The sequence below is a fragment of the Poeciliopsis prolifica genome, unplaced genomic scaffold (assembly GCF_027474105.1).
Source record: "Poeciliopsis prolifica strain line A6 unplaced genomic scaffold, Auburn_PproV2 SCAFFOLD005, whole genome shotgun sequence".
NCBI lineage: Eukaryota > Metazoa > Chordata > Actinopteri > Cyprinodontiformes > Poeciliidae > Poeciliopsis > Poeciliopsis prolifica.
Window position 1 is genome coordinate 9,694,843 of NW_026562380.1, and position 26,574 is coordinate 9,721,416.

General features: G+C 39.0%; 2 protein-coding genes across 6 annotated transcripts; both read left to right on the forward strand.

The window, feature by feature from the left end:
* The first annotated feature begins 771 nt into the window (after positions 1 to 771).
* On the forward strand, positions 772 to 13,737 carry washc2c (WASH complex subunit 2C). 5 transcript variants are annotated; one of them, XM_055029690.1, is made up of 31 exons: positions 772 to 917; positions 2,756 to 2,899; positions 3,011 to 3,175; positions 3,308 to 3,376; positions 4,013 to 4,186; positions 4,303 to 4,396; positions 4,463 to 4,524; positions 4,615 to 4,671; positions 4,761 to 4,844; positions 4,977 to 5,061; positions 5,525 to 5,584; positions 5,692 to 5,840; positions 5,929 to 6,016; positions 6,093 to 6,146; positions 6,232 to 6,435; positions 6,517 to 6,671; positions 6,764 to 6,874; positions 7,753 to 7,845; positions 7,935 to 8,036; positions 8,119 to 8,226; positions 8,311 to 8,483; positions 8,622 to 8,739; positions 9,120 to 9,530; positions 9,628 to 9,756; positions 10,213 to 10,314; positions 10,411 to 10,485; positions 10,705 to 10,764; positions 11,172 to 11,375; positions 11,462 to 12,160; positions 12,257 to 12,428; positions 13,109 to 13,737. In XM_055029690.1, the coding sequence occupies exons 2-31, from the start codon at positions 2,756 to 2,758 to the stop codon at positions 13,252 to 13,254; spliced, it is 4,347 nt and encodes a 1,448-aa protein (XP_054885665.1). In that variant the 5' UTR covers positions 772 to 917; the 3' UTR covers positions 13,255 to 13,737. The 5 variants fall into 5 exon arrangements, with proteins under 5 accessions (XP_054885665.1, XP_054885666.1, XP_054885668.1 ...); XM_055029691.1 differs by lacking the exon at positions 10,705 to 10,764; XM_055029693.1 differs by lacking the exon at positions 6,764 to 6,874.
* Positions 13,738 to 15,036: 1,299 nt separating this feature from the next.
* On the forward strand, positions 15,037 to 26,247 carry zfand4 (zinc finger, AN1-type domain 4). Its single transcript, XM_055029648.1, has 10 exons — positions 15,037 to 15,365; positions 17,798 to 18,103; positions 19,288 to 19,363; positions 19,859 to 19,926; positions 20,035 to 20,221; positions 20,761 to 20,902; positions 21,343 to 22,548; positions 22,945 to 22,999; positions 24,725 to 24,842; positions 25,920 to 26,247. The coding sequence occupies exons 2-10, from the start codon at positions 17,920 to 17,922 to the stop codon at positions 26,053 to 26,055; spliced, it is 2,172 nt and encodes a 723-aa protein (XP_054885623.1). The 5' UTR covers positions 15,037 to 15,365; positions 17,798 to 17,919; the 3' UTR covers positions 26,056 to 26,247.
* The last annotated feature ends 327 nt before the right edge of the window (positions 26,248 to 26,574 follow it).

Here is a 26,574-nt window from a genome sequence, read left to right on the forward strand (position 1 = left end):
GCAAAACAACAACTGAAAGTGTCAGAAACTCTTCCTAATTTGAAGTGGCCCAAAATCATCTTTCAGCTGGAAGTCAGTAGTGCATTTCATTTAGACAAGGAAAGAAGGAAGGATGAAGATGCACAGAATCTAAACTTCAACAGTGTGAAATTTCCACAGTGGTGATTCAGGGAGAGCTGTTATCTACTGGTGTTAAATCCAAACTCAGTGCAGCCGTCTGCCAGGAAACCAGTCCTTTCTTTATGATTTTCTCTGCTGAGAGCTCTAGAAAGATGCTCATTTCATGTCCAAGTAGAACTTGGCAGCAGCTCACACTGTGACATGCCTGGTTTAATTACCACAGCATAAATGTGTTTGAATAGCCAGCCTGACCTAAACTCCAGTGAAAATCTGGACTATTGTCTCAAGGAAGATGAGACCTAACCATGTTGCAAAACAAATATTTGGGAAAGGTGTCATATTTATTATTGTGTGTGTGTGTGTTTTTTTAAAGTAATTTATTGGTGGAATTTTCGGTGTGCCAAATGTTTTTGTTTTCCAGGTAAAGTTCAATAAATGTATCAAGAGTTACTGAAATATAGGTGGAGGACTCGGGAGGACTTTCAGCCTAATACTAAGCCAGGTCATTCACACAGGCCCAGTAGAGAAAGGTCTTTCTCATGTCTGTGATTTTACGACGTCTGTCGGATTTTCCCCCCACATTGTTGGTTTGTTCCGCCCCGCCCCTCTCTACTCGGTTGCTATACAACGCCAGTCAGGTGACTGTCTGCAGACAGAATATGGCTGACCTGTCAGAAGACCAATGAGGGAAAGGCCAAATTTTGCATAATCGATCTGATTTTATTTTATTTTTTCTTCTTCTTCGTTTCTGACCGCAGTTGTCCGTCCTGGGCAGCTCTTGACGGGAGACATTCAAGGTAAGCGTGGGGCCGCGTGTATCCGTTCATGCTACACGGAACATCAGTGTTGACGTTGGCTAGCTAAGTGCTAGCTTAGCCAAACGGTCCTCCTCCTCCCCGCTTTCCCTTAAAAAACTCATTCTGGAAACTTCATGGGGGACGTAATGAATTACATTTCGCTAATTTAGCAACGTCACTATAAAGTCACTGCTGTCGTGTTTCATTACCAGTTAAACTGTTTATAGCATGCATGGGAATTCACAAGTCAATATTTGTTTTGGGTGACACTAAAAGCACCAAATCACTACAATAACTGAACCGTGTTCTTCGGTAAGGTTGCTCTGTCTTTGTAGTTTTAGTTAATGCATGCAGTTTTGTTTTTGTGACAAACTTGGTCAATTATCTAGTTTCACATGCGCATGTTAAAGATGCTAATAATCTCTTCAGTAGTTATCTTTTTTAAATGTAATTTATTTTAAAGTGGTTTAAACCTTTGACCCCACAGCTGAACTCTTTCTGCTTGTAAAGCTTGGACGAGCAATGACGAACTTCCTGGCTGTGACATCACTGTCCTTAACTTCTATGTTATGCTCTTAGGTTGTTTTCCTCACCCCCTTGTACACATCTGGCTGTCAGGATAGGTTTCACTTTCTGACAGAGCAGCATATAGTGTTTTTTGTAAAAGTAATGACACCCCTATAGTTTGAATCTGCTTTAACAGGCTTCTTGGTCATGCAGTCATTTGAATCAGCTGCTCTGGAATAGAGGCACATCTAAAACATGCAGAGCAGGGGGCCTGAGGTCTGGAATTGACAAGGACTGCCTTAGAGGATTGTGCTGCAATTGGCTACATTAATCTTTCCATCAAATCTGACTACCTTTTTTGGCTGTATTGAATAAAATTACCATTACCATAGCGCAATGTTGCCCCCACAATGCTTTATGGTGATTTGACTAGTTTTCCACTTTTGCATTAAAGTAAGTTGTGTTGTCATTCTTAGCTGTCTGCTGCTCCTCCAGGGTGACCACAGACCTTCTTGTTGCTTTTCTGAGTCATACTTTCCTTGCCAGGTTCTTCAGCTTCGTTGAGTGACTATTGCAGATTTGCAGTTGTGTCATATTCTTTCCATTTTTGAATGATGGATTGACCAGTGCTATGTGAGAAATTTAGAGCTTGATGTTATATTATAACCTAATCAAAGATTCAGAGACACCACTGTGTCCTTGTTCTTTAGTGTGCTGTTCTTTAATAAACCTCACAAAATGGTACTATAAATAATTGTAAACACTGAGACTGAATTACCCACTGGTGGACTAAATATGGCTGATTGTTCTGGCATTTATGTGGGTATCAGAATCAATACTTTTAGAATGTAAACTGAATTGGAAAGCACAAGTTTTTTTTTGTTGTTGTTGTAAAATGTGTTTCAATCATTTTTCTTCCACTTTACAGTTATGTACTGGGGGAACTTTCCATCAGTCTGTTATGCACAATCCCAATAAAATGCTTTGAGCTTTGTAATTTTAATGTGATAAGATGTTAAAGGGAAGGTACTATGAAGAAAAGATATGCAACTGAAACTGATTATTTAGTGTCATACATAAGTGGTACTTGTGTCAAGGTAGTTATAGGCAGTGAAACTCACTTTCAGAAAGTCTTTGTCAGTGGAAACATTCATTCCAATTTGCATTTTTGCTCTTATTTCCTCATACAGGAAACCTGTGCTCGTTTAGAGTACAAATGTATACTAAAGATAATTTTCTGTTTAGTTTTGTGCTCCTTATGTGTTGATAGTTGTTTAAAAGCCTACATGAATTATTGATTTCCATTATCACAACAAATTATTTGATTCCAGATGAGTACTTTGCCAAATGGATTTGCAAATGGCCCAAGCCGAAGTGAGGCTTTTAGCGAAGATGCTCAGGTGTGGGAGAGGCCATGGAGTCTTGAGGAGATCCGACAACAAAGTGCCAACTGGTCCTTAGCAGCCGACTCGGGGGTAAGCTAGAAATGGTATTGTAATTTTGAAGCATCAGTGAAACAGTACTTGAGAAAGTTGTGAAATCAGAGGATCCTGTTTTCATAACGGCTTTTTCTTTTTATCTCGCAGCTCTTCCTTTTCCTCCAAGACTTTTCGCAGAGAATGTTGTCAAAGACGCATGAGATTGAAAAGCAGTTGGACAGCCTTATCCGAGACACAAAGGCCACAGACAGCCGCCTGCACTCCGTCTTCAATGACTTTTTAATGCTCTCTAATACACAATTTATAGAAAATGTAATGTATCTCATAAATTCCTTAATAGCATTCGCCCAATTTAAATTTACATTGGTATTTTTCGACTCCTTTTGAGCCAGAGGAGTTTCTAGGTAGACAACACATGATTGAGTGTATCCTGTTCTGTAACAGAGGGTGTATGATGAGGAGGTGGAGGAGACGATGCCCAAGGCTGATGCTTCAGAGAAGCAGCCTGAACAGGTAACAGCACAAACCTGCTAATCTCTCTCATTTTTATTGAGTACACAATTTTGAGCTTTTCACAGATTGTCACTTTACAAAGACAAATGTAAATTTATTGTACTGGAATTTTATGTAATAGGAAAATACTAAGTATTGCAAAATGGGAGGACTGTTTCAGTTTTACTGTAATTCTTACTTTATTTTCTAACAGCTAGGTATTTGCTTGACTAACCCTGCTTTAAAGGTCTTCTATGCTTTTTTTCCCCTTTGCCTTTACTTTTGTTCACTGATGGAAAAATAAACATATATGATAATTCACTAAACAGCTGTGCTTATGAGTGAATAAATTACTCATTCCTGAACATCCGAAAGCATTTGTCGCACTAGATTTTAATTTTATGGAGGTGTATTGTTTGCAGAGCTAAATACAAAAGCAAGTCATGCTTCCTTTTTTAACTGGAGAGAAAATGAACCCATGTCTCATTTTGCTTTCTCTTCATGATTATGTGCTACTTTGTGTTGATCAAGCAGCTGAAAGCCTACTAAATTACATTGACGTCTTAATATTGGCAAGACAAAATGTGAAAAATAATTAAGTCTGAAACTGCTTGTGCAAGTATTTTCACATTTTATTCATTCATCTCTGAACTTCAGGAAAAGACTCGAGAGCAAAAAGAGGCAGAGTTGATCCCCAAGATGCAGGAAGCTGTGAGTTATGGGCTGAAAGTACTGGAGTCGGCGTTTGAGCATCTGGACATCAAGGCAGGGAACTCTGACTCAGAGGACGAGGAGATCCTGGACAGAGTAGAGGCCATCCTGGAACCCAAGGTGTGCTGTTCCTCTGAAGCGCAATAATCGCAAAAGACAAGTATTGCAGTTTTGACTAGAATACATGTGATGAGATCAGTGTAATTAAGTTTGGGTGTAACTTATTTTCGTATTAGGATCTCTATGTGGATAGGCCACTTCCGTATCTAATTGGCTCTCAAGCCTTCATGGAGCAGGATGATGTTGGGCTTGGTGACTTGTCAAGTGACGGTAAGACTCTCACAGCCGCTCTGTCTGTACCTCAGCTTGACATCAATAACCTTTGTCATTTTTCAGAATTATCGGTTGACAGCGACAGGGACAGCGTCGTTGACAGTGAAAATGACAAAGAAGAATTTGTGAGATATTTCCCTTATTATTGAGCATCTTATGGTTTTAATTTTCAAAAACATTTAATAGAAAAACATTCCTTTTTTCTTTTTGAACAGAATTCAGATGATGACGTTTCTGAGGAGGAGCCTGAAGCTCACAATAATATTCAAAAGGTAACTTAAGTAATTTTTCTATCTCCATATAAACAATAACTTCACCTCCAAACCAATTAAGTTTTCCATTTTCCATCAATTTGATCTAGAAGTCATCTATGGTTAGTTTTGAAGAAGAGGAGGAGGAGGATTCAGACTTATTTGAAAAATCAGATGAAGATGATGCTCCAAAGGTATAGCTGGATCACACAAAATATTAATTTTGTACAGACCTGAAGTATTTGAAATGGGAAAGTATAATTTAAGTGTTGGGTAATTCAGATTATTTCTAAAAAGAATGACATCTGATATTTTGATTGTCACAGAACACAGGCGAGTTCACATTTGCAGATGAGTTAGCCGCCCGAATCAAAGGGGAACAAATGACCCGGCCTGAAGGAGATCGTGCGTGTAAGTTCCTGTCATTACCAGCTACCAGCACACGACATCACCCACTGTAGATTTCCATTCCTTCATCTCGTTGGTCCTCAGGTATCAATCATGTTTGGTCATTTTCACACAAATCGTGGTAAGATTAATCTAGGACACAGTTATTTACAAAATTACAGAGTAATAAATAAAGTTCTGTTTATTTATAGAAGTGAGCTAAAGTTTTGAATTATTGATTATCAACATCCAATTGTTTGCTTTGCTTGTGTTATCCATTTCATAAATCCCATATACCTATCCTATGATCATTTCTGGGCGACCATTTGCACCTGTTTTTGATGAGGCTAGCTGTGTTTTATTTTAGCAAAAACCTGGCATGAAAACGCTTGTTTGAGTCAACATCAAGTGCACTTCACACACGTCTTCCATTTTTACATGTGCATGTTGATGGATCTTTTGTTTCTACCATTTCATTATGCTGAAGCATTAGCATCTAAGAAGAAGAGTAAAGGCAGAAAAGAACCAAAGCCTGCAAAACCACAGGGTAGGACACAGTCATCATCATTCCTGTTCAGCCTTGCGTTTAGATGCTCCTTTAGAGTTTTCGCAACAAACCGACCAAACTTAAACTGTTCATTTAAAATTTACCAGCGGCTGAGGAGGACAGCGATGACATGTTTAAGCCTCCCAAGATGGAGGATCATTACGATGATGACGACGACGATGACAACTTCTCCCCATTTGGAGGAAAGAGCGGCCTCTTCAGTGGAGGAAAGGGCCTCTTTGACGACGATGACGAGGTGATGTGATTTATTTCCTGTTTTGTATCTGCATCGTGGAAGTGCTGGGATCAGATTTTAATGTGCCAGGTTCTATTGCATCATACAGGGAGATCTTTTCTCTGAGGCGCCAAAACCTGGGTCGGAGGAGAAAAGAGTAATGAATGAAAAGATAAAAAGCACATCGCAAACTGCAGGTAAAAACTAGAAATACAAATCGATTAATTTTTAAAGTGAACACAGATTGAGATTAACATTTATTTTGCTGTTCAGAATCTCGTAAAGCTGATAAGAAGATTCCAGCTGGTGCCGTATCCATATTTCCAGGTAGAAGAAGCGATCTCAATAGTAACATGCAACCTTTTTTTTTTTTATATGCTTTATTGTACTGAAACAAACTTTCTCCAATCAGATAACAGCCTATTTGGTTCTGGACAAATCTCTGACTCAGAGGAGAGAAAAGAAAATGGGACCCCTGGTGTCGGGACCAAAACAGCTCCCACACAAACTCACACTGGAGCTGCTGGTGGTGGTGGTGGTGGAGTCAGGGGACTGTTTGATGACGACGAAGACGATGATTTCTTTAGTGGTAAAACCCCGAAAAAGTCAGACTCTGGTAAGTGAATGAAAGAGGCGCCTAAGTGGTGCTGCAGTTATTACAATGGGATTTTGGCTTGATTATTTATTTTATTTCCAGCTGTACAGGAGAAAGCCAAGCTTAAAAATTCAATTGACCTTTTTGACGATGAAGATGATGATGGGGACATATTCAGTGGCAAGTTCAAAGCGGCAACTCCAACCCAAAGCAAGAAGGAGTCCGAGGAGGAGAAACATAAACCTCCAGAGAAAAAAGTAAATGAAAAAACATTCTTTCTAAGAAATGTCTGGTGTTGCATGTTGTGTTTTTCTGTGTGTCGCCATGTGACGGTCAATCTCATGTTTAGATGCCAGCTGGGGCTATCTCCATGTTTGGTCCTGCAACTAAAAGCCTGCTAAGCGAGGGCTTGAAAAAACGGCAAACGTCTACCAGCGAGGACTCTGAGAAACTTGAAGAGGTCTGGATAGACTATTGTTTCCCTTCGTAGTCCTAACACACATCAATTTAGTTTGTTTTCATTCGCAAAATGTCAGAATTTCAATCTAAAAGTGCTCCATTGTCTTCAATGGTCACAATGTTAGGGTTGGTTTTTCTGCTAAAACTTGCGGCTTCTTCAGTAGACGCTGGATAAAATGTAGAAGAATTTAAATTCTCTACGTAAGTAATACAACCTAATCGTGAGGGAAAATAGTAAGGCACCTAAGACGATTCAAATTTTAATTGAACTTGTTGATCTTCGCTACATCTGATTTATAGAGACGTTTTCAAAAGGCTGTGCATTGATCCACAAACAAATGTTTATAGCACAGCAATAACCGTACATTAAAACGCTCAAATAGATTTAATAATAACTTGGATTTAAGTAAATGCATTTTACTTAATCGATTTTATTTAATAAGCTCAAAATAATTACCATTTATTTGTCAAGGGACAGTGCACATGAAGAACAGTACTAAGAATTGAGCCCTGAGGGACACCATCTGGAATTAGATTGTGCGTGACAAAGGTTGTGTGTAAAATTCACCCCATTATTCTGCAAAGCAGAAATCATATCAAGAAGAGAGGAGAAAACCTTCACATTTCATTTCACATCTTAGGAAATATTGTGTTAAGCCATTGCATTATTGTCTAAATTTTTTTGTTCACATCCGTAATTTTTACATGTTGTCTTTGACAAGAAAACCAACCTGTGAATCTCTTTAAAATGAGACTAATTCTCTGCTGAGGCTGTTTTTTTTTTTTTGTTAAGGGTTAAATCCTAATTTCTTCAATAAATAGTATAATTTCACAACTCAATTTTTTTTTTTGTATTTTATTTACATTTATGAACTTCAGGTTGTTCCTGCTGCTGATGTTGTAAAAGTTCCAGTCAAGCCAACAGAATCACCTCATAGTACAAGCCTGTTCTCTGATGATGAAGAGCCTCAGGTAACGTTCGCAGTAGAAACAAAATGGTCAGAAGAGATAAATCTCACAAAGCATTTCGATAACGCTTGATATTCTTTTGTTGGCGGCAGTTATTTCCTGGAGTCACCAAGAGTCAATCTAAGCCTGACCCTTCAAGTCTGGGTAAAACCAGCAAGAGCCCCCTGTCCTTATTTGATGATGAGGAAGAAGAGGTGAAAACTGTTTCATTACAGCAAAAAATGAAATCTGACCTGTTGTATTTGACCTCACGACATGTTAAACTTTGACTTTTAGGATCTTTTTGCGTCTACAGCCAAATCTCAAGTTAAATCATCTCAAGCTAAAGACTCTGTCCCACCACCCACCAAACCAGCATCCAGTTCTCTCTTCAGTGACGACGAGGTATGTGGATAATTAAGGTAATATTTTCTACTCGCTAACCAGGATTTTTCTGAATTTGAAATATGTAATTTTCTGAAATGGCAGGATCAATGGATAGGTCCAAAAAGCAGCTCATCAAAGGTGGAGAGTAAAACGGGAGGAATGAAAACCAGCACTAGTGCCCCATCGAATCTCCCAAGTACTAAAATACCTCAGGAGAGCAGTTTGTTTGACGACGAGGATGATGATGACTTGTTTGCCGACACAAAGACGTCGAGGTACATGCTGTTATAAATAACTTAACTAATTTATAAACTGAAAACAAAGCAGATCTTGTTTGGCTCAAGTTGTATTGCAACTTTGATTGTACTTAAACATCTATTTACCCATCGTCTTGTTCTGTTGCCTTCATGAAGTCAGAAGAAGCCCCAGAGGGTTGCTCTCTTGTTTGAAGACGAGGGAGATGATGAAGGAAAAGAATCTCTGTTTGGCAATAACCCTGCAGTTCACACAAACTCAGAAGCCCCAACAAACGTGAGTGAGCAAAAATCTTAAACTCATTGCTTATGCATGATTGATGCATAAATTTTGGGGGGAAAAAACAATTATTTTGACTCTTAGTTGAAATCAGGAAAATAAACTATTCTTGAAGGTAGAACTGTCTTATGTTTTATATTTCTAAATTGCCAAAAAGAATATTTAAACAAGAGCACTTTCACTCAGATCAACAAGACAAGACTTTAGTATAACAAACTGGTGTAGATGATGATAATGAGTTGGTATGACACGTGGTCTTACAAACATGAACTGTTCGTCAAAGACACATTTTACAGGATAGCAGTTCTTATGTTTGAAAGTTCACGTTTTTCTGCATCCTCCACATATAACTGTTCTACTATCTGTAATTTTCCCAGACGCCTGTTGCCACTTCGCGATCCTCCTCGAAGCCAGAGCAGGTGCTGGTCTCAGAGACCCCAGCAAAGGACACACCGCCGGTGCAGCCGAAATCAGCTGAAAATAAACCTGAAGCGCTGCCGTCACCGGAGAGCGCTGAAATCAGAAAGAAGCCCGCTGGAGCAGTCAGTCTCTTTGGTGGCATTGACGTTCTCAGCAGCAAGCAGACGAAGGGCCCTCTGGAAGATGACCAGGATGACCTTTTCCTCTCCAAAGGCACCCCACCACCAATGTTTAGGACCGATGAAAAGAAGGAAGACAAAGGCAAAACAAAAGCAGTCAGTCTGTTTGATGAGGATGACGAAGACGAATCAGAATGGAACGTCCCAATATTCTCAGCCAGTAAGCCCACGGCAGGAAAGACACCAGAGGTTTGTCTGCCTTGTAGTAGAAGAGAGAATATGGGAAAATTTGTGCATTTGCATTTTTGTTTTACTTCTGCATTTGAAATGTAAACATTTTCTGCAGCCTGCAGAGGAGCAACAGCAGAAAAAGAGCACAGGGGTTTTCCAGGACGAAGAGCTGCTGTTCAGTCAAACGCAGCAGAAGGACAACGACCCTGATGTTGATCTTTTTGCAGCCACAACAAAAGTTGAGGTCAGTGCATTGGTTGCATTGTTTTGCAAGTTCACTCTTAACAAGAACTAGCTTTATTATTATTTAAACCTTCTAAACTATATTTACTCTTCCACTACGAACTGATTCACATTCTTTGTTATATTGTTGTGAAATAAAATTTGGCACCAATTGCATTCTCTCTTGAGAATCAGAATTCTCAAGAAATTTGACTTTTCACATCATCACATACCGCTTTACTGCATAAAGTAAAAAGTGTCTCCAAAGGCTGTATGGTTGCATTTGCCATTTAACGACATTACTTCTTCAAAGTTCTCAAAAGCCAAACTTGTCATGAACATGTTTGTGTTCAACATTGTGTTTTTGCTTACTCTGGAAACAATATTTTATTCTGTATTTAGTTGCAAATGTTTTTCATTGTATGTTTAAAAAAAAAAAAAAAACTTTTTCTTTTTTTTCTCCTCGGTCTATTTTCAGAGTTCTAAAGTCAGTCCGATGAAACCAGCAGCACATAATCTGTTTTCAGACGATGACGAAGATGACATTTTCAGCTCAGTCGAGGCAACTCCACCCCCTCCGGTAACAACCAAGCTATATGTTTTTATGAAACACTGGATTTTAATTTTTTAACACTTAGAAAAAAAATACCAACCATTTATTTCCCTTTTTATATAGATAGTAGCAAAGAAATCAAGCAAACCTCTTGATAAAGCGCCACTTGCAAGCCCTGATCCTGTTTCAGAGATTCAGGTGGGCTGAATTTGTGTTTTTGATTAGTTTTGATTTTTTTCAGTTCCATACTACAAAACTGTGGCAACTATTTACTAATTTAGAAACATTATTTTTGTTTTGTTCTGTTCTCAATTGTATGATCGTTTTTTTGTTGTTGTTTTGTCTTGTTTTTTTTTTAAGAAAACACAAATGTTATGTTGGATACAATTTTGATTCTGCTGTAATCTGACCACACAGAAACCAGCACCAAGCCCTGTAAAACCTAAAGATTCCTCATCAAGGATTGGGAAACTTCAAGTAATTTCCTTTTTTAACTGAATCAAAAGCCTTTAATACTGACCTATTTTTTTTTTTTCTCTTATTTTCCTCTTCTGGGAAGAGCTTTATCATTGCTACTTTTACATATTTTTTTCCATCTGCTTTTTCGCAAACTTTGCAGATTGACTTTACTTATGAAGATGAGTTATCTTGCTGGTCTTTGCAGTTTCAGCAGTTCTTGCTGTTCATTGTTGCTCTTGCACCATTTTCATCCTCAGTCCTGGTTTCTCCTTTCTCTGAACCACATAGAGGAACTTACAAGTTAGAGAAGTGATACAAATTTGTATTATTAGTTTGAATTTTCTTGCTTGAAGTAAAATCATCTTAAAAAGAATCTACGCAGCTTCTCTAAAATTAAAAAATGATTTCTTTATTTTTATGTCCAGGCCAGTCTGATGATCAACCCTGCTGCTTTGCTCCCTGGAGGTCTTTCCAGCATCTCAGGGACTCTGAGCTCTTCCTCTGGGGTATCCAGCTCCAGCCTGAGCCCCAGTCCTGTTTCAACCCCCATAGGAGGACATGAGGAAAGTGAAGGGGGGGTCAGCTTTGATACACCAGTCCAGGTCACGACTCTGCAAAGTGCTCACAAGGTGGGTTTTGAGTTGGACACTTTCTGTACTGTTGTCTCTTTATCTTCTCTGCTCCGAAAGTAGCTAAAATCTCCCTACCCTTGCAGGGCCGTGCAAAAGGTTCGGCTCTTCGGAGACCCCAGTCCAGAGCGGCAAGGCAGCAGGCTGCCAAAAAGTCGATAGGGGACACAGATCAGAGCAGAGGGGAAGATATTTTTGGGCCAAATCCCAGTGTTTCCAGTTTCGCGTTGCCCCCTTCAGACAAATCCGACCGCATGCCAATCGACCCAACATCTCATTCCTCATCCGAAGCATCAACCTCACCAAAGCCTTTACCTTCACAGCCTTCATCTTCTCAAAGCTCTTCCAGACCCAATGTGCTGTCATTGCCAGCATCGACAAAAGCAGGAACGAAAGACTCCAGTGAGGACAGCAGCAGCACAAAGAAACTACCATTAGAAGAAGATGACCTCTTTGACTCAGATGGTCTCTTTGGGCCTAAAACCGTCTTTAACAATCCCTCACCCAGAGAAACCCCCAAAAGCATAGAGCCAAAGGCCAGTAGTGGGGCAGGACTTAAGAAGGATGTGGATCCCAGTCAACATTCCTCTATATTTGATACGCACACTGATGATCTTTTCCAAAATGTTAAGCCACGTGCGGTAACAAAGAAAGCTAAAGTCTCACCCTTTATGGAAGACGACGATGATGACTTATTTGGACTTAACAGCAGTGCCACTGCCACACCCAAAACTAACAAAGAAATCAAGAATGGCAGTAGTTTTTTGACACAGAACATTTTTCAGGTAGGTTTATTTTTTTGTTTGTGGTAAATGTATGGAGGTTTATCTGTGCCAGAGTGGATTTGATTCCTGTTTTTCCTGTCTGAATTTGTATTACAGGATGAAGTCACCATTGTGCCTAAAGTTGACAAGAAGCTCAAAGAGAAAAGCATTGACGCTGCCTTGTTTGACGATGATGTAGACATTTTTGCTGACCTGACAGACACATTTAAACCAAAACCGAAGTCCAAGTTAAAGGGAGAGACGAAGTCAATATTTGATGACGACATGGGTAAGCAACAGTGATGCTTGTCACACATTTAAAATGCTTTTCCAAAGTGTTTCACATTTTTAGAATATAATCATAAATGTCAATATATTTTATGCGGATTTTTGTGTGAGCATAGCATAGTAGTGGGTAATAATGAAATGGTGGATAAATAAGTGTCATAAAGTCTGAAAAGTGAGGCATACATTTTTATTCAGCTCTTTTTACTCTGTCACCGAAGGATGAAATTTAGTGAAACAAGAGGGAAGTCACACAAATAGCAAATGTGTAATTTAATCTCAGTCCAATTGATTGGTCAAGGGCTCAGGGGTTTGTTGGGAAACATTGGAGAACAAACATCACAAAAACTAAGGAAAGAACTTGAGTACGGTAGTTTAAAGCACAATTAGGTTAAGCAACAATCTTTAAAGCTTTCAAGCGTCATCTAGAGCACCTTTCAGTCTGTCATCCAAAAGTAGAAAGCAAATGGCGCAACTGCTAACAATTACGGACTACTTTGTGTAGATCTGTTGTATTAAATCTCTATAACATATGTTTGAGGTTTGAACATGACAAAATGTAAAAATACAAAACTTAATACTTTTGCCTGCCACCATATGCTTTCTAAAGATCACCCGTGTTGCTGAGTGCTCACCTTTTATTTGTCATATTTTAACATTGTTATATCTCTTTGCCCTTCAAAGATGACCTTTTTACAACAAGCACAGCAAAGCCGGTGCCGAAGGCTCCTGATAAATCAAAGAAAACTCCACCAGCCAAGGAAATCACTACCGCACCAGATTCCAGTGACATATTTGATGACCCACTTAACATTCTGGGTGGGAACTGATGTCTTTGAGTGGCCTGGAATTTGTAAAATTGTGGATTTTTTTTTTTTTGCTTCATTATTAAGTGATCAAGAAAAGATATGATACACTGTTGATAGAATATTTATTGCTATAACATCATATCAATATGTGGCTTATTTTTTTTGTCTGACAAAGACTGTAATTAATACAATTCCATTCATCTTTCAATGGAGTTTCCAAAATTATTCTGGCATCATAGTCAATATAGCTGTTTAGTCTTTATAATACATAATAGCACTTTATAAGCATACATTATGCTTAGTCTTGAGGCCTGCAGAAATTATATCGATTTGTTTGGCTTTGCCACGTGAGATGTTATGTCTTTAGGTTTGTGCCATATCATTCTGACCGTCTTAGTCAATTTTGACAATGTTTTTAAGAAGTTCCTTCATTTCCTAACTTTGACTGTGATGATAAAGATGATGCTTTTTTTAATAACTAAAATGAAACATATTTTACTTGAATTATGTGTGATTATTTCCAGGTCGATCATTGCTTTTCTTGTTTTAACTCCAGAGCAAGGGAGTATTTTGGCATTTGTTGAATCCAATAAATGGTTTATTTTTTTTATAACAGCAGTAAACATTAAAATCAAGAAAGTCTGTGTGGTTTTATAACATGTCCACACAAAAAGCAAAAATAAATATTATTTGAAATGCCATTTGTGGTAGGGAATAGATAAGGACTTTCATGTTCCGCTAAAATCAGACACAGGTGCACATGATGTGTGACAAACTAAGGTTTGTCACAGAAAAAAACAGATGAAGACCAGAACTTTTAGAAGTCATGTTTCTGAGGACAGGTGAGTCTAAAATTGAACTTTTCATGCATCAGAAACCAAAGACAACAATCCAGGAAAAAGCCTCATAGCAACTATGAAGTATGGAGTTGAAAATGTCAGTTTTAGGGAGGATTTGCTGCACCTGGCCACCTCACCAGTATGATTAATACCAGGTATTAATCATAACACCATGTATTATGATGGTATCATCATAATGGTATAGTCATACCATCATGATACATGATGGTATGTATCATCATGTATTATGAATGATGATACATTCCTGCTCATTTTCCCTGAGCAGGAACCAGAGAAAATTAGACTATTTTATTGTAGCACTGAACCATGCAACATCACAATAAGTCATAACATAATGAAGACTGGCTTAGAATTAAGAAACAAAAAGCCTAAGCTCAGACCTTGATCTCATTGGTGTGACTTGAAACACTCCGTATCCAAGAAACCCCTCACACATTTCACAGCTGAAAGTGAGGAGTGGGGAAAACTTTCCTCAGCTGTCACAGATTAGCAGATGGATACAAGAAGCATCTCACTGAAATGCTTCAAAAGGGTTAAGACAACATATGGACAGAGGGGTACTTTGCTGATATTTGTTTATTGGATTAAAAGATTCATCTACAAGTGAAATTACTTTTCCAGAGGGAAATAAAAACATTAGACATAAATATTTGAACGTTTCTTAATGAAGAATTAACATTTATTGAGGTGTCATTTTTTCCTCCCTTTCAAAGTATGTAAACCATACTTTCATACTTTCAAAAATAAATAAAATTATATATATATATATATATATATATATATATATATATATATATATATTTGTTTTTGGGGGTTTGTATGCACTGTGGTAGATTATTTGCCAAAATTGTATTTTTTTAAATACTTTTTATCACTATGTTTATCAACGTCCTAATAATAAAATGCCCTGTTGTCCCGCCCACTTAGTCTCGTTCTATTGGTTCGTTTTATAATCAATCAACTGTGAGTCATGTAGGTGTCGTTCAGCCCCCTTTGACAGGTAAAAGATGTCGCCAACCAGCGCACAACGGCGACGCTCACCGATCAGTATATTTCGCTCCGTTTTGTGATTAGGTTTTGCGGTCATACGTGATGTTGCTCAGTTCTGAAGGTAGTTTCGCCCTAAACGGCTCCAGCAGGAGGACTGAGTCGAAGCCAGTGTTGAATGTAGCCTAGCAGCAGCCCGTGAAGGGAAGCCATTGTTTGAGTTGTTGGCTAACATGGCAACGGAAGCTAACGCCTGTAGCATCGACGGCTAGATGGGACTTACTGGTAAGTGGCGTTGAATGACGGTATTCATTTAAATTCAGGGTTAAAAGTAACTAAATGAAAGACTGCACGTTTAAAAAATGCCCGTGTGAAATGTTTCCATTGACTCTGAGTTCTGAAATAACAATGACACGGTTTGAACTCCATTCATCTCCATTTTTTTTTTCACTGCTAGCAACATTTTGATGTCCTCCTCCTGCCTAGCCTCCTGTGGCTTCTGCTTTTGTGCTGCGACCGAGCCCTGCGTTTTTGTTGTGCCGTCGTTAAATGCCGCTTTAGCAAATAACGGATGCGGTTGTTTGTAAGTTGACCAACGTTGTTCTTCAGACAGCGGGCCTGTTTCAGCTCAACAGCGACCGTGACATATCTGAGGCCTCGTCCCAGCACAGAGACGATCTGGCAGAAAGTTGTTCTACAGTGTTTGGTTTCATTTGTTTCTCCATCAGAAGAATGTGTTCTAATCACTTTTTTTTAATCTTTTTTTTTTTCTTACAAGTTTTTAAATCACGTTACCTTAAAAGTTAGAAGGGCTCCAGAATTAAGATATTTTGTGTATTTTACAGGACAGGATATTTCTTTTGTGAAATTCTTTCTGCTGCTGTTTTGAAGTTCGAAAGCTATATTTATGTACATTTTCAAAGTGCAACTGTTAACTTTTTGTATTTAATGTTTTATAGCACTTCTAAACCTCTCAGGCTTGGTAAAACATTGTATTTCAGTATCAGTGCTTCATATTACTGTCAGTTGAAATTTATCCCTTTTTCCTTAGCCACTCGTTTTGGTACGCATTCCTTTCCACCACTGCAATATTTTTACCAAGCATTTTAGCACTTTTAGTGAGAGTGCTAAAACTCACTCTCGTGTCCAGATCTTGTCACCAAAATCTCGATCTCGACGTGATATGGGCAAAAGGAACAGTCGAGCTGACCAACTACGTTATTGACATACAGAATTTAAATGCATGGTACATGATGTGTAACGAGCTACAAAATATGGCTTCCAAGCAGCACCGGGACACTGATATTGTGGCAGTTATGATTCAATATACTATGCAGTTTTATTGAGTAAATACTGAATGAAATTGATGTCCGACTTTTATAGCGCTTTTCAATTCTCATAGGGTGCTTTACAATGGAATGAGTCATTCCATTCACACACACATTCATGCACTGTCGATGGATGCTACTGGATTGTAGCCACAGCTGCCCTGGTGCAGTCTGACAGAAGCAAGGCTGCCACATAGTGCCATTAATATGGCATTGAACCAATGAATGGGTACTAAATTATTTCATAGCACACACTTTAAAAATTTTAATGTTTAATAAGGAATGAGGGATGATTATGCTTCTTCCCAATATTTATCTGTCATTAATTGGTGCTATTTTGCAAGACATATTGAACCAAGATAATATACTTTATTTAAAAATGTAATCCTCATTCTGCCTTCAAATGAGTTGGGCATGTGTATTTCTAATTTCAAATGTTAACATTTTGTTTGACTCAAACTAAATGGAACATGCTGGTGTTCTGGTCTGCTGTCCTTACAGTTTATATCATGTAGTTGAATTCTACATTGTTTAATTCAAGAGACACACGATAATCTGTCAGAGGGTTAGGTGAGCCATTGGACACTTTATACCACCAATGAGCTTATGTAGCACACCTGATCTTCTTGAATTTTGTTCAAAGACATTAATACTTTGCTGAAGGTTTAATGAGAAATTTGCATCTTGTTGCATGCAGAGGTGGCATATCTCAATGACTCAACAGTTGAACAATAGTTTAAATTTCTCTGTCCTACAAATGACTCTTCAGAGTGATTTTTTTTCTTTTTTTTCTGAATTACATATCCTTAGTAAGTATTAAACCATTAACTGAAGGCCCTAAACTAAAATGAATAGAGAAAACCTCAGCTGAATGTGCTTCAGTATAGAAATGCCCAGGCTTTAAGCAGGTCTACGACTCTCCTTAAAGTCTTTTGCATTGATTTCTAAGTGAATGACGCATTCTTTAACATACACAAGCTTATGTGGATAAACTTCTTAAATTTTTATTGTTAAATGACATTTCCCATTTAATAGGAAAAAAAATGCAAATATGCTGCAAGTACCCAGGGTGGTTACAAATCCAAGTGAAATCAGATTCTGCTTGGATTATATCAATTCAGTGCAATATTTTTATACTGAACTGATGTGTCAATCAGTGTTTATCTTCAGACTAAAAGAAGTGAACATTTTCAGTTGCACCATTACTTGAAAATTGGCCCCTGTTTTTTTTTTTCTTTTACTTTAATTACTAACTAATTGGTGCGTTGCTTTCTACCAGGTTAATTTAGAGCCTTTTGGAGCCATTAATTGGACGCTCGCACTTAATAAACTCACGGGGCTACCTGCACACTGTGACAGATGTTTGTTGGTTGTTGCCTCTACTCACAGCTGCAGTCGTCCTTCATGATGCGCGTCTGTAACGAGTGGAGTGAGCAGTCCCCCTCTCCGTCACCGTGGGTTAGCCTCACTGCTCCATCAACCCTCTGAAGTGCGTCTGGCATTCTCCCACGATGACCAACAGGAAGGAGCCCCCCTTCTTTAATGACGACAGCGTGGGAGCTTTTCAGTATAAGCTTCCCTTCTATGACACTATGGAGCTTTTCATAGAAACCCTGACAGGAACTTGTTTTGAGCTGCGCGTCTTGCCCTTTGAAGCTGTGGTTTCGGTCAAAGCGAAGATCCAGAGGCTGGAAGGTACTAAGCTCACTCAAGTCTGCTTTTCAGAAAATGTGTTATTTTATTCTTGCAAGTAAAAATTATAGTTAAATCATCTATTTCAAAACTGACCTAATGAAAAATACACAAGTGTTGTATTTGATATATATTTTGCTGGTTTCCTCGCTTTTCTTGTGATGTTAAATTGGATGTGAAATGGTTCTTTCAGTAAGAAATATAATTTGTAATTTGACAATTTATTGGCTTGAGATAAAGTCAGGTTTCCACCTCTCGAAAGTAGTCTAAGGTACTTTTTTTTTGTCCCTTTCATGTGTTGTAAATTTGCTTCTCACACTTGCACCTTCTCAGGTTTGAACAAGTTTTGTATTTTTCTGCACAGCAAGTTGTGTGAGCACATCCACCAGTGTACTGATAGGTCTCTGTCATTATGGCTCACATGGCTCAATTTGAAATCTAAAATAAATGTTTGTCTCTCAATTCTCTGAAAAAGCAGGAGGTGCTTTTATTGAATAAAGAGGAAATTGCAACATAGTGTTTTAATTAAATATTTAAATGTAATTTGTTTGGTCTGTTTAGACTGTATTAGAAATCTGTTGAATTTGTGTGTTGATTATCTTAACCTGTAAAGGTTGTCGTAGTACATCACCTTCTGTCTTGACTCCTCCCATACTGTCTTTAGTTTTAGTTAAGACAAAGCTGTGTGTGAGCTTTTAAGATGTCTCTCACAGCGCACGTCGCTCAGCAATGAAGCAACCACTCTTCACTCCCTGAGACTGAGTCTTACGCCCAGCATGGAGTCAGTAGTTCATCCACACAGTGGGCTTCCTGATCATGCACACACTCGATCTCATTTCAAGCTGTGTGTTCTGTGCACTCTCAGCTTGTAGATAATTATTACGTCTTTAGATTTATGTCTGCTGAGCCACCCTGATTTATTTAAAAGCTTAATTTTTACAGATATGTTTTTTTCTTTTAAAATTACATTACTTTAACTTTTCAGTTGTGAATGGTAGTAGGGGATAATTTTAGTTTTCACGTTGACTTTTTCAGCAGATGCCATATTTTGTCTGTAGGGGGCAGGCATGAGTCATGTATCATATCTGAAGGCCTTCCTCCATTAGTCGAACTAGCAAATGAAACATGAACCGATCCTTGTGAACTTTGGTTGTTCTCTCTCCTCCCCTCTCTCTGACTGTATAAAGGTATTCCTGTTGCACAGCAGCATCTTATCTGGAACAATGTTGAGCTGGATGATGATCATTGTCTACATGATTATGGGTAAATCAACATTTCCTGTCATTTGGAGCCCTGGCACCTGTACAGTTAATCATTTGCCAGATGTATTTTTTTTAAAAGCTTTTGTGCTGTTATGGGTGGAGTGCGAGTCTTGATTGTTTCACACATAAATAATCCAGAGCTGTAGAGAAGCCCCATATGAGGACATTTAGAGAACTTGCTCTTCCACTTTGATCATTTTGCAGCATGCAACCTTCAGTTCTCTGCTGGATGCAGCTGATTGTATTGTTATGCGTGTCACTTAATTTTCCACATGAACAGCCTGTTGTGGAATCTTACCAGGCTCCTTTATCACACTGTAGCATACATTTAGGTTTCCAGGAGTAGAATAGAGCATCTATCCCTGTAAAATTCCCACCTAGGTTCCTCTAGATCTTACCCCGCCTCTTGGAATTTCTCTTTTGAGTCAGAGCTTTTGGTGCAAATGTGTGGAATTTCTTTTGTAGACATATTAAAATTTGGCATCTGCTGTTGCAGAATTGCAGAGGGCTGCACGTTGAAGCTTGTTTTGGCCATGAGGGGAGGACCAATTAACACCAGGAGGGGTATGGCATTTAAAAAGAAATCTTAACTATTTCATAAATAACTTGTATTGAGTAGACGCTCTCCTATTTCTAATCACAGGATCCTTCTCCTCTTGTTTCTTTTGTTAGTAACTTTGGAGGATCCTATCAAGGAAGTGGCTGACTTGATGGAGAGCACAAAGGAAGACGGTTGGGACAAAAACCAAACAAATAAGCAGGTCACGTTTGTTGTGTATCGCGAGGGCGACCAACTGAGCTTCTTCCGAGTGGTTGACAGGGGAGACGGGACCCTGACTCCCCTCTCTGAGTCTCTGAGGTTGGTTTTTTATTGGTTCATTGCCATTTGAGATGCTCTATAAATAGTTGACTGAAACTCAGTGTTGATTACAGTTATAAAGCTTCTACACTGTAGGAAGGTCAGTGGAATACTAGAGTTAAAAATATCAATTTACATGTATCGGGATTTGTAACTGCTTTTGCTGCTAACTTGCTTAAACGTAAATGAAACTCCGCATTGATAAAATAAAAACACTGCTCCTAACTTCTTGAAACAAACAAGAGAACATTGATTTTATAGTTCACCACCACATCTTCAGTGATCTTCACATACCTTTGCATATAAAGGTGTTTCAGCCATATGCAAAATGTTACTTTTAATTGCATTCCAGGACCCTGCGACGAGACACCGAGAGATCCTCTACGGTAAAGATGCCACACCTGGAGCTAAAAGCAGCCAAAATAGGGCTATTGCAGTAACCACATGCTTCAACGAGAGAAAAATAAGCGGGTGTTTTTAGTTTTGTATTATTAGGTAACTTACTGGAAGTGTCTTTTTGTGCTTGCCATGTTTTTCAGTGGTAGCTCAGTGTACAATGTGTATGCTGAGGAGGATGGAGAGAGTTCAGCAGCTGCACAACATTGCCTGGAGAACTCAATCACCATGACCAAAATGAAGCTGCTTAAAGCCAAGATGGAGGACATGAACCTTAATAAAAAGGTCAGAAAACCTATCTAAATGTTAATATTTTTTTTTTCTTTAATACATTTTTTGGGTGCGGAAACATACTTTGTGTTGCTGATTGTCAAATATTAAAGTAAGCAGATTAATCAAGAGAACTTCAAATATGAAAGTTCTGCTGTGACTTCATATATGATGGTGCTTTGTACATTTTAGGTTTACTGATGTAAATTTTCTTCCTTATCTGTCAATTTTTATACAGGAACCGAATTATTTACATTGTTACCGCTTTAAGCTTTGCTGTAATTAAGCAGCGATAGAACTCTTCTAAGATTATGATGGAATCATAGAGCCTCCCAGAGAGAACCTGAGCATCAGTTGCATTTCCATGCAGTGCAAGATGTCAAACTGTGTATCAGGTGACTTTTAACAATCATCTGATAACATTTGGAAATGCATCTTTCTTTGTCTTCTTCCAGAAGTCTGTTAAAATGACGCCGCTGGCGCCTACTGATCCACATCCTGGCACCAGCTCACTTGGACCTCCCAGCACACAACACCTTCATCGCCTCTTTCGCTCCCTCCCACAGATCAACCAGCCTTGGCAGACAAATGCCCCACTGCCTCCAATTGCTGACCCCTCTCCTCCCCCTGCTGCTGCAACCTCTGCCCACGTCACAGTTCACAGACGCTCTCCTCCTTCTTTCTCTTCGTCTTCATGTTACATGCTTCAGGAGGAGGAACCCTGGGAGGCGTGCCCGCCGTTTGCAAAAATCCGCCCTCCTCCGAAAGTGTCTCGAATGGATATTGGCAGCAGATTGATGAAAGACTGCGTTTACCCTCAGCTCCCACCGCTCTGCACTAGAGGGGCTAGCGAATCCCCTTTTGACCCTGTTGAGCCATCAGTGGAGACAGTCGGGCTGAGTATACTGGAGGAGCCGGTTGGACTTGTGGTACCAGCCCAGCCTGGGGCGTCGTTCGGAGAGCTCTCTGACCCTCTAAGCTTGGATATGTCCATTCAGCATGAGGGAGGTCACCAGACCATTGATGTGGGGGCTCAGCACCAGCTGCCGCACTCCCCCTCCCCTCTCTGCCCCTGGACTCTTGGCACAAGCGACGCACTCACCAGCAGAGCTGATGGAACCCAGCTTGGCACGTCGGTACATATCAGCCCCCCATCTCCATTACCTGCCTCCCCTTCGCCTTCAGCAACCAGACTCCTTTCTCAGCCTTTTGACTCAACACTTTGCATACAGTCCAACCTACAAGCACAATCCTTGCCGAAGTCGGGCAGCACATCCCCTCATCCTCCTGCCTCCCTTGCAACTCATCCAACACGCCTTCGCGGCGTAAAAGTAGAGTCACCTGGCAAACGACCAGAGCTCATTTCTAAGAGGGAAGCGAGAGGCATCACTAAGATGGTAAACCAAGCCTGTAAGGAGCCGCTAGGGTCTCTGAATAACTCTGAGCTCTTTGCATCGCTCTCCACCCGAGCTCCAGACAGCAGCAGCAGAGAAGGCCTTCCAGAGAGTCTGGGCTTTGCACTGACCTTACCTCCTGCAGCCACTGCCTCAGGACAGAGCGGCCTTGGCTCCAGGCTGCCATCCATCCCTACCAACAAGTTTCTTCAGGAAGACCTCTTTAGACCAATGTCGCCACTGCGCCGAGCTGCAGCTTCTTATAGGGTGAGCTCAGACAATCATTAGTAGCCGTGTAGCTTTTCTTTTTTTTTATTAGTTTTAAAGACGATGTGTTTTAACTGTTCTCTTAACTTTGTTTATGTGTTGGGTTGCTCGGGGTAGTATTTAGTAGAATATTGTAAATCCCAGTCAAAGCATCTCACTTTGTATTTAGTTGGATTGATCTAAATCCTAAAATCATGAGAAAAGGGAGAAAAAAAAAGGCTAAATGAAGTGTTGGTCATTTTCTATCAATATAACAATATATTGCAATCCTAACTGAATGTTTTGCTAATATCACACAATGATATAAATGACAATAATAGAACCAATCAAAGCACAAAAATATAAAATTGTGTATATTTTTTACTTGTGCATGTTTTGTACTTGTTTTGTTTTCAGACCAGTAACTGTCTTGCATCAGCTGGAGGAGTCATGAGTTCATTTGGGACATTAGGTAAGGTAGATTTTCTTCACTTATGGAAAAATGTGCGAGCAACCACTTAGCTCTTGGAGACTCCCAGAAAAACTGTTTGTTTCGAAGTCATATCTTGTACCATGTTTTTAGTCCTTCCATGCTTTAATTAAAATAACTGATTTCTTTTCTTTTTAAGTCAGAGTTCTATAGCCAAAGATTTTCTCATTTAGGTTGGGTCTAATTTCTCTAAGTACAAAATAGACTTTATTAAATATATTTTTCTGACCTTCACCCTGTTTGCAGCTGAATTTCTTTTCATTGGAAGCAGAGGAAACATTCAATCCTGTGTAGTGTGTTCACAATTTTACAATGTCTGTCAAGGAGTGTTTTCTAACCTAAGACAGAACGATCTGCAATTGATCATTAAGTAAATGTAGTGTCTTAAATCCATCCCCTGGTGACCTCTAAAACAGGTACTTAGCTTTAACTGTGAGATTTCCAAAACCCTGCTGAAACTGCACGTTCCATGACAGATGATTGAAAGCTCGGGATAAAACTGTGCATCTTTTCTGTATCGCATTCAGCCTCCATGCTGTCAGCTCAAGGCAGCTAAGGATCAGTTCACTGTTTCAACAGTTTGATGAAATGCCTCCAAGGCAGGTACAAATTGACTTCCTGTAGCAGAATGCTCATTTTCATTCCTGGAAAAAGTCAGATGCCAAGCAGGCTGCCAAACTTCAGCTTTGTTGGAGGAGCCTGAATGGACACATGGTTCCTCTTTAAATGGTTTGTCCCAACTTTTGTTCTGCTTGACTTTATTTAAACTCGTAATTAAAAAAAAATGTGTATATGTATATCTAAGTTTGAGTCTTCTCCACTGTGGAAGAGGTTGGTGAGCTGATGGTCCTGGCAGTTTCTCTGTGTACATAGAAGGAACCTCAGAATGAATAATAAAATTGAGTCTGGTGGAAAAACAAAATATGAGACCTAACCTTTGGTGCTGCAGTTGTTCAAAGAGGGATGGTTGCAGAAGCAACGTGACACAGGTGAAAATCCAGAAAAATAACAATCCTATCCGCAACTAAAATGTTAGCATTTATTTTGATGAAATGTGTTTTATTTTGAGGTTTTTGGAGATTGACATTAAATAGATATTTAGTTTACACTGAAAGACATGGAGGATAAATGATCAAAGCAATCTGTAATGAGAAAAATTTTACCAAAATGCACTGAGATGAATGTATTACAGTTATCAGTTTTTGGTTTGTGTTGTCAACATCTATTCTTCCTGTTTACAGCTGAAGGAAGCTGCTGCTTTCATTTCTCACGATGCCTGAAAGCTCTGAAGAGACAGATATGCCTATTGTTGTTTTTATCAGTCACTTTTTTGCATCATTTTACTGTGACAGACCTAGTAGGTGCTCATTTAAAGTCGGAGTGATTTTTGATTGTGCAAATTAAAGCCAAAAAAATGTGCAAACATGTGATCCTCAACAAGGAAGCACTTATAAGTTTATGTTCATCTACATGTTTAAAAATCGCTCTAAAATTGAATTGGCTCCTACTATTTGAATCACGGTTATTAACAATTGCGGTTAAGCTGGTCTAAACTCATCATTTCAAGCTGTGCATGATTGTAGACTTTACGTGAAGTAATTTATAAAAAGACCACAAGGTCAAGATTTTATCACATTTCTTTTCTTTTTTTTTTGAGGTGGTTCATTTTACTCTAACGTGTACCTAACATGCTAACTTTGCTCTCAGGCACTCCAACATACCACCTACCTCCAGTCAAAGCCCCCACTGGCTCCAAGAAAAAGAGCTCAAAGCACTGCTTCCTTTGCGGCAAAAAAACTGGACTAGCCACCAGTTACGAATGCAGGTAAACAACCCAGATCCGTTTCTGTTTTCGATTTCAACAAATGCTGTCTGACTGCAAATCTCGTGTCTTTCACCTTGTCCTTGAGGCACACCTTTTTGTACAAAGCTCTCTTTCCCTTGTTCCCTTCAATTTGCCGTCTTGTTGAAGGAAAATGGGCGTTTTGTTTTAAAAGTTATTGGTTTTGTCATTTCATAGCATCAATTCATCTTACCTTGTGGTTCAGCAACTTGTAAACATCATGCACCCAGTTGTGATCAGAAACACGACTGCTGCGTTTCTGGGTGCACAAAACAGGACACCCAGAACAAAAGCAGTTTTAGAACGGCTTTTGCTCTAAAACAAAAGCAGTTCTGAAGTCTGACTTTAGACTTTTGTTCTAAAGTGTGATTAAATTTGTTTTCATAAAGTACATTAAAAAAAGATGATGTTGCAGAAAAGCTCAATATTTCTTACCAGTCATCTCAGAAAGTGAAACTCATATTGAATCTTCACACATAGTGATATGTTCCAGGCCTGTGTTCCATGTCATTTTGATGGCTGTGGCTTAAAGATAATGAAAGCAAAAAGTTGTCAGTAATTACTGGAAAAAAGTAAATTATTGGAAACTCATGATGTCACAAACTAATCAACTAATTATTTCAAGCATCTGCAAAGGTTTGGCTTCACAATCAGGGTGAAGACTGCTGACTGACGTTCAGAAGACCTTCATCACTATGCCATGCGGCTCCAACAGAGGAAAAAATAAACTAATTATGTTAGCTAAACATGCAGGATTGTTTGGAGAGGGGAACTATTAGTTTAATGAGATCTGAGGATATCGACAGACATTTCTACTGAAAGAAAACAAACGGCTGCAGTTACCTTGGCTGATCTGGCTTAAACCCTTAAAGTGAACTAAAATTCCCACTCTGAAAACCTGAAGTTTTATACTTTCAATATTTAAAGTTTTTATGGCCCTAACATATTTTCAATTTTGATGGTGTACCTTGCAAAAAAAAAAGAGAAAAAGTACATTAAATTAAAAAGAAACAAAACAAAAGTTAAAAGCAAATAAAAGTAATATCTTTATTCTTCTAGGTGTGGAAACAATTTCTGTGCCACTCACCGTTACGCCGAGACACATGACTGCTCTTATGACTACAAGACTGCTGGGCGACGGTTTCTGCAAGAGACCAACCCTCTTATCAGTGCTCCCAAGCTGCCTAAGATCTAAACCGCAGAGTCCGCCACCACTTACAGGGGACAGACAGAAGGACAACTCTGACAAACCGAGAGGGAGAAAATGTACTGCAAAGGCATTTTAAAGAGAAACACTTACACCACTGTGTGCTTTTTTTTATTATTGTTGTTTTATTTTACTCTGCCAAGGTTACTTAAAATTTTAATAAATACTATGTATAATCAAGTGTGGAACACTCAAGAGTGAACTGAAATGGCACAGAACTAATTATCACCTCTTGACAATGTGAAAATATGTCTTTTGTATTTCTTACTTAGTTTATTCCTTTTTGTCTTTAAAATAAACTTTGCATGTATGTAGGTAGGTTTTCCTCTATATCTGCTGCACGTTTTGTTACTTTACCATTTTATTTCTCGATAGGACCGCTGTTGACTTCCTTTGACAAGTCTTTAAACAGATGCACTTTAGAACTATATTTCTACATCTAACTTTATTTCTTAGTGGGGAAAGCTGCGTACATTTCTGTGCTTGTCTCTTGAAGTGTTGTTATCC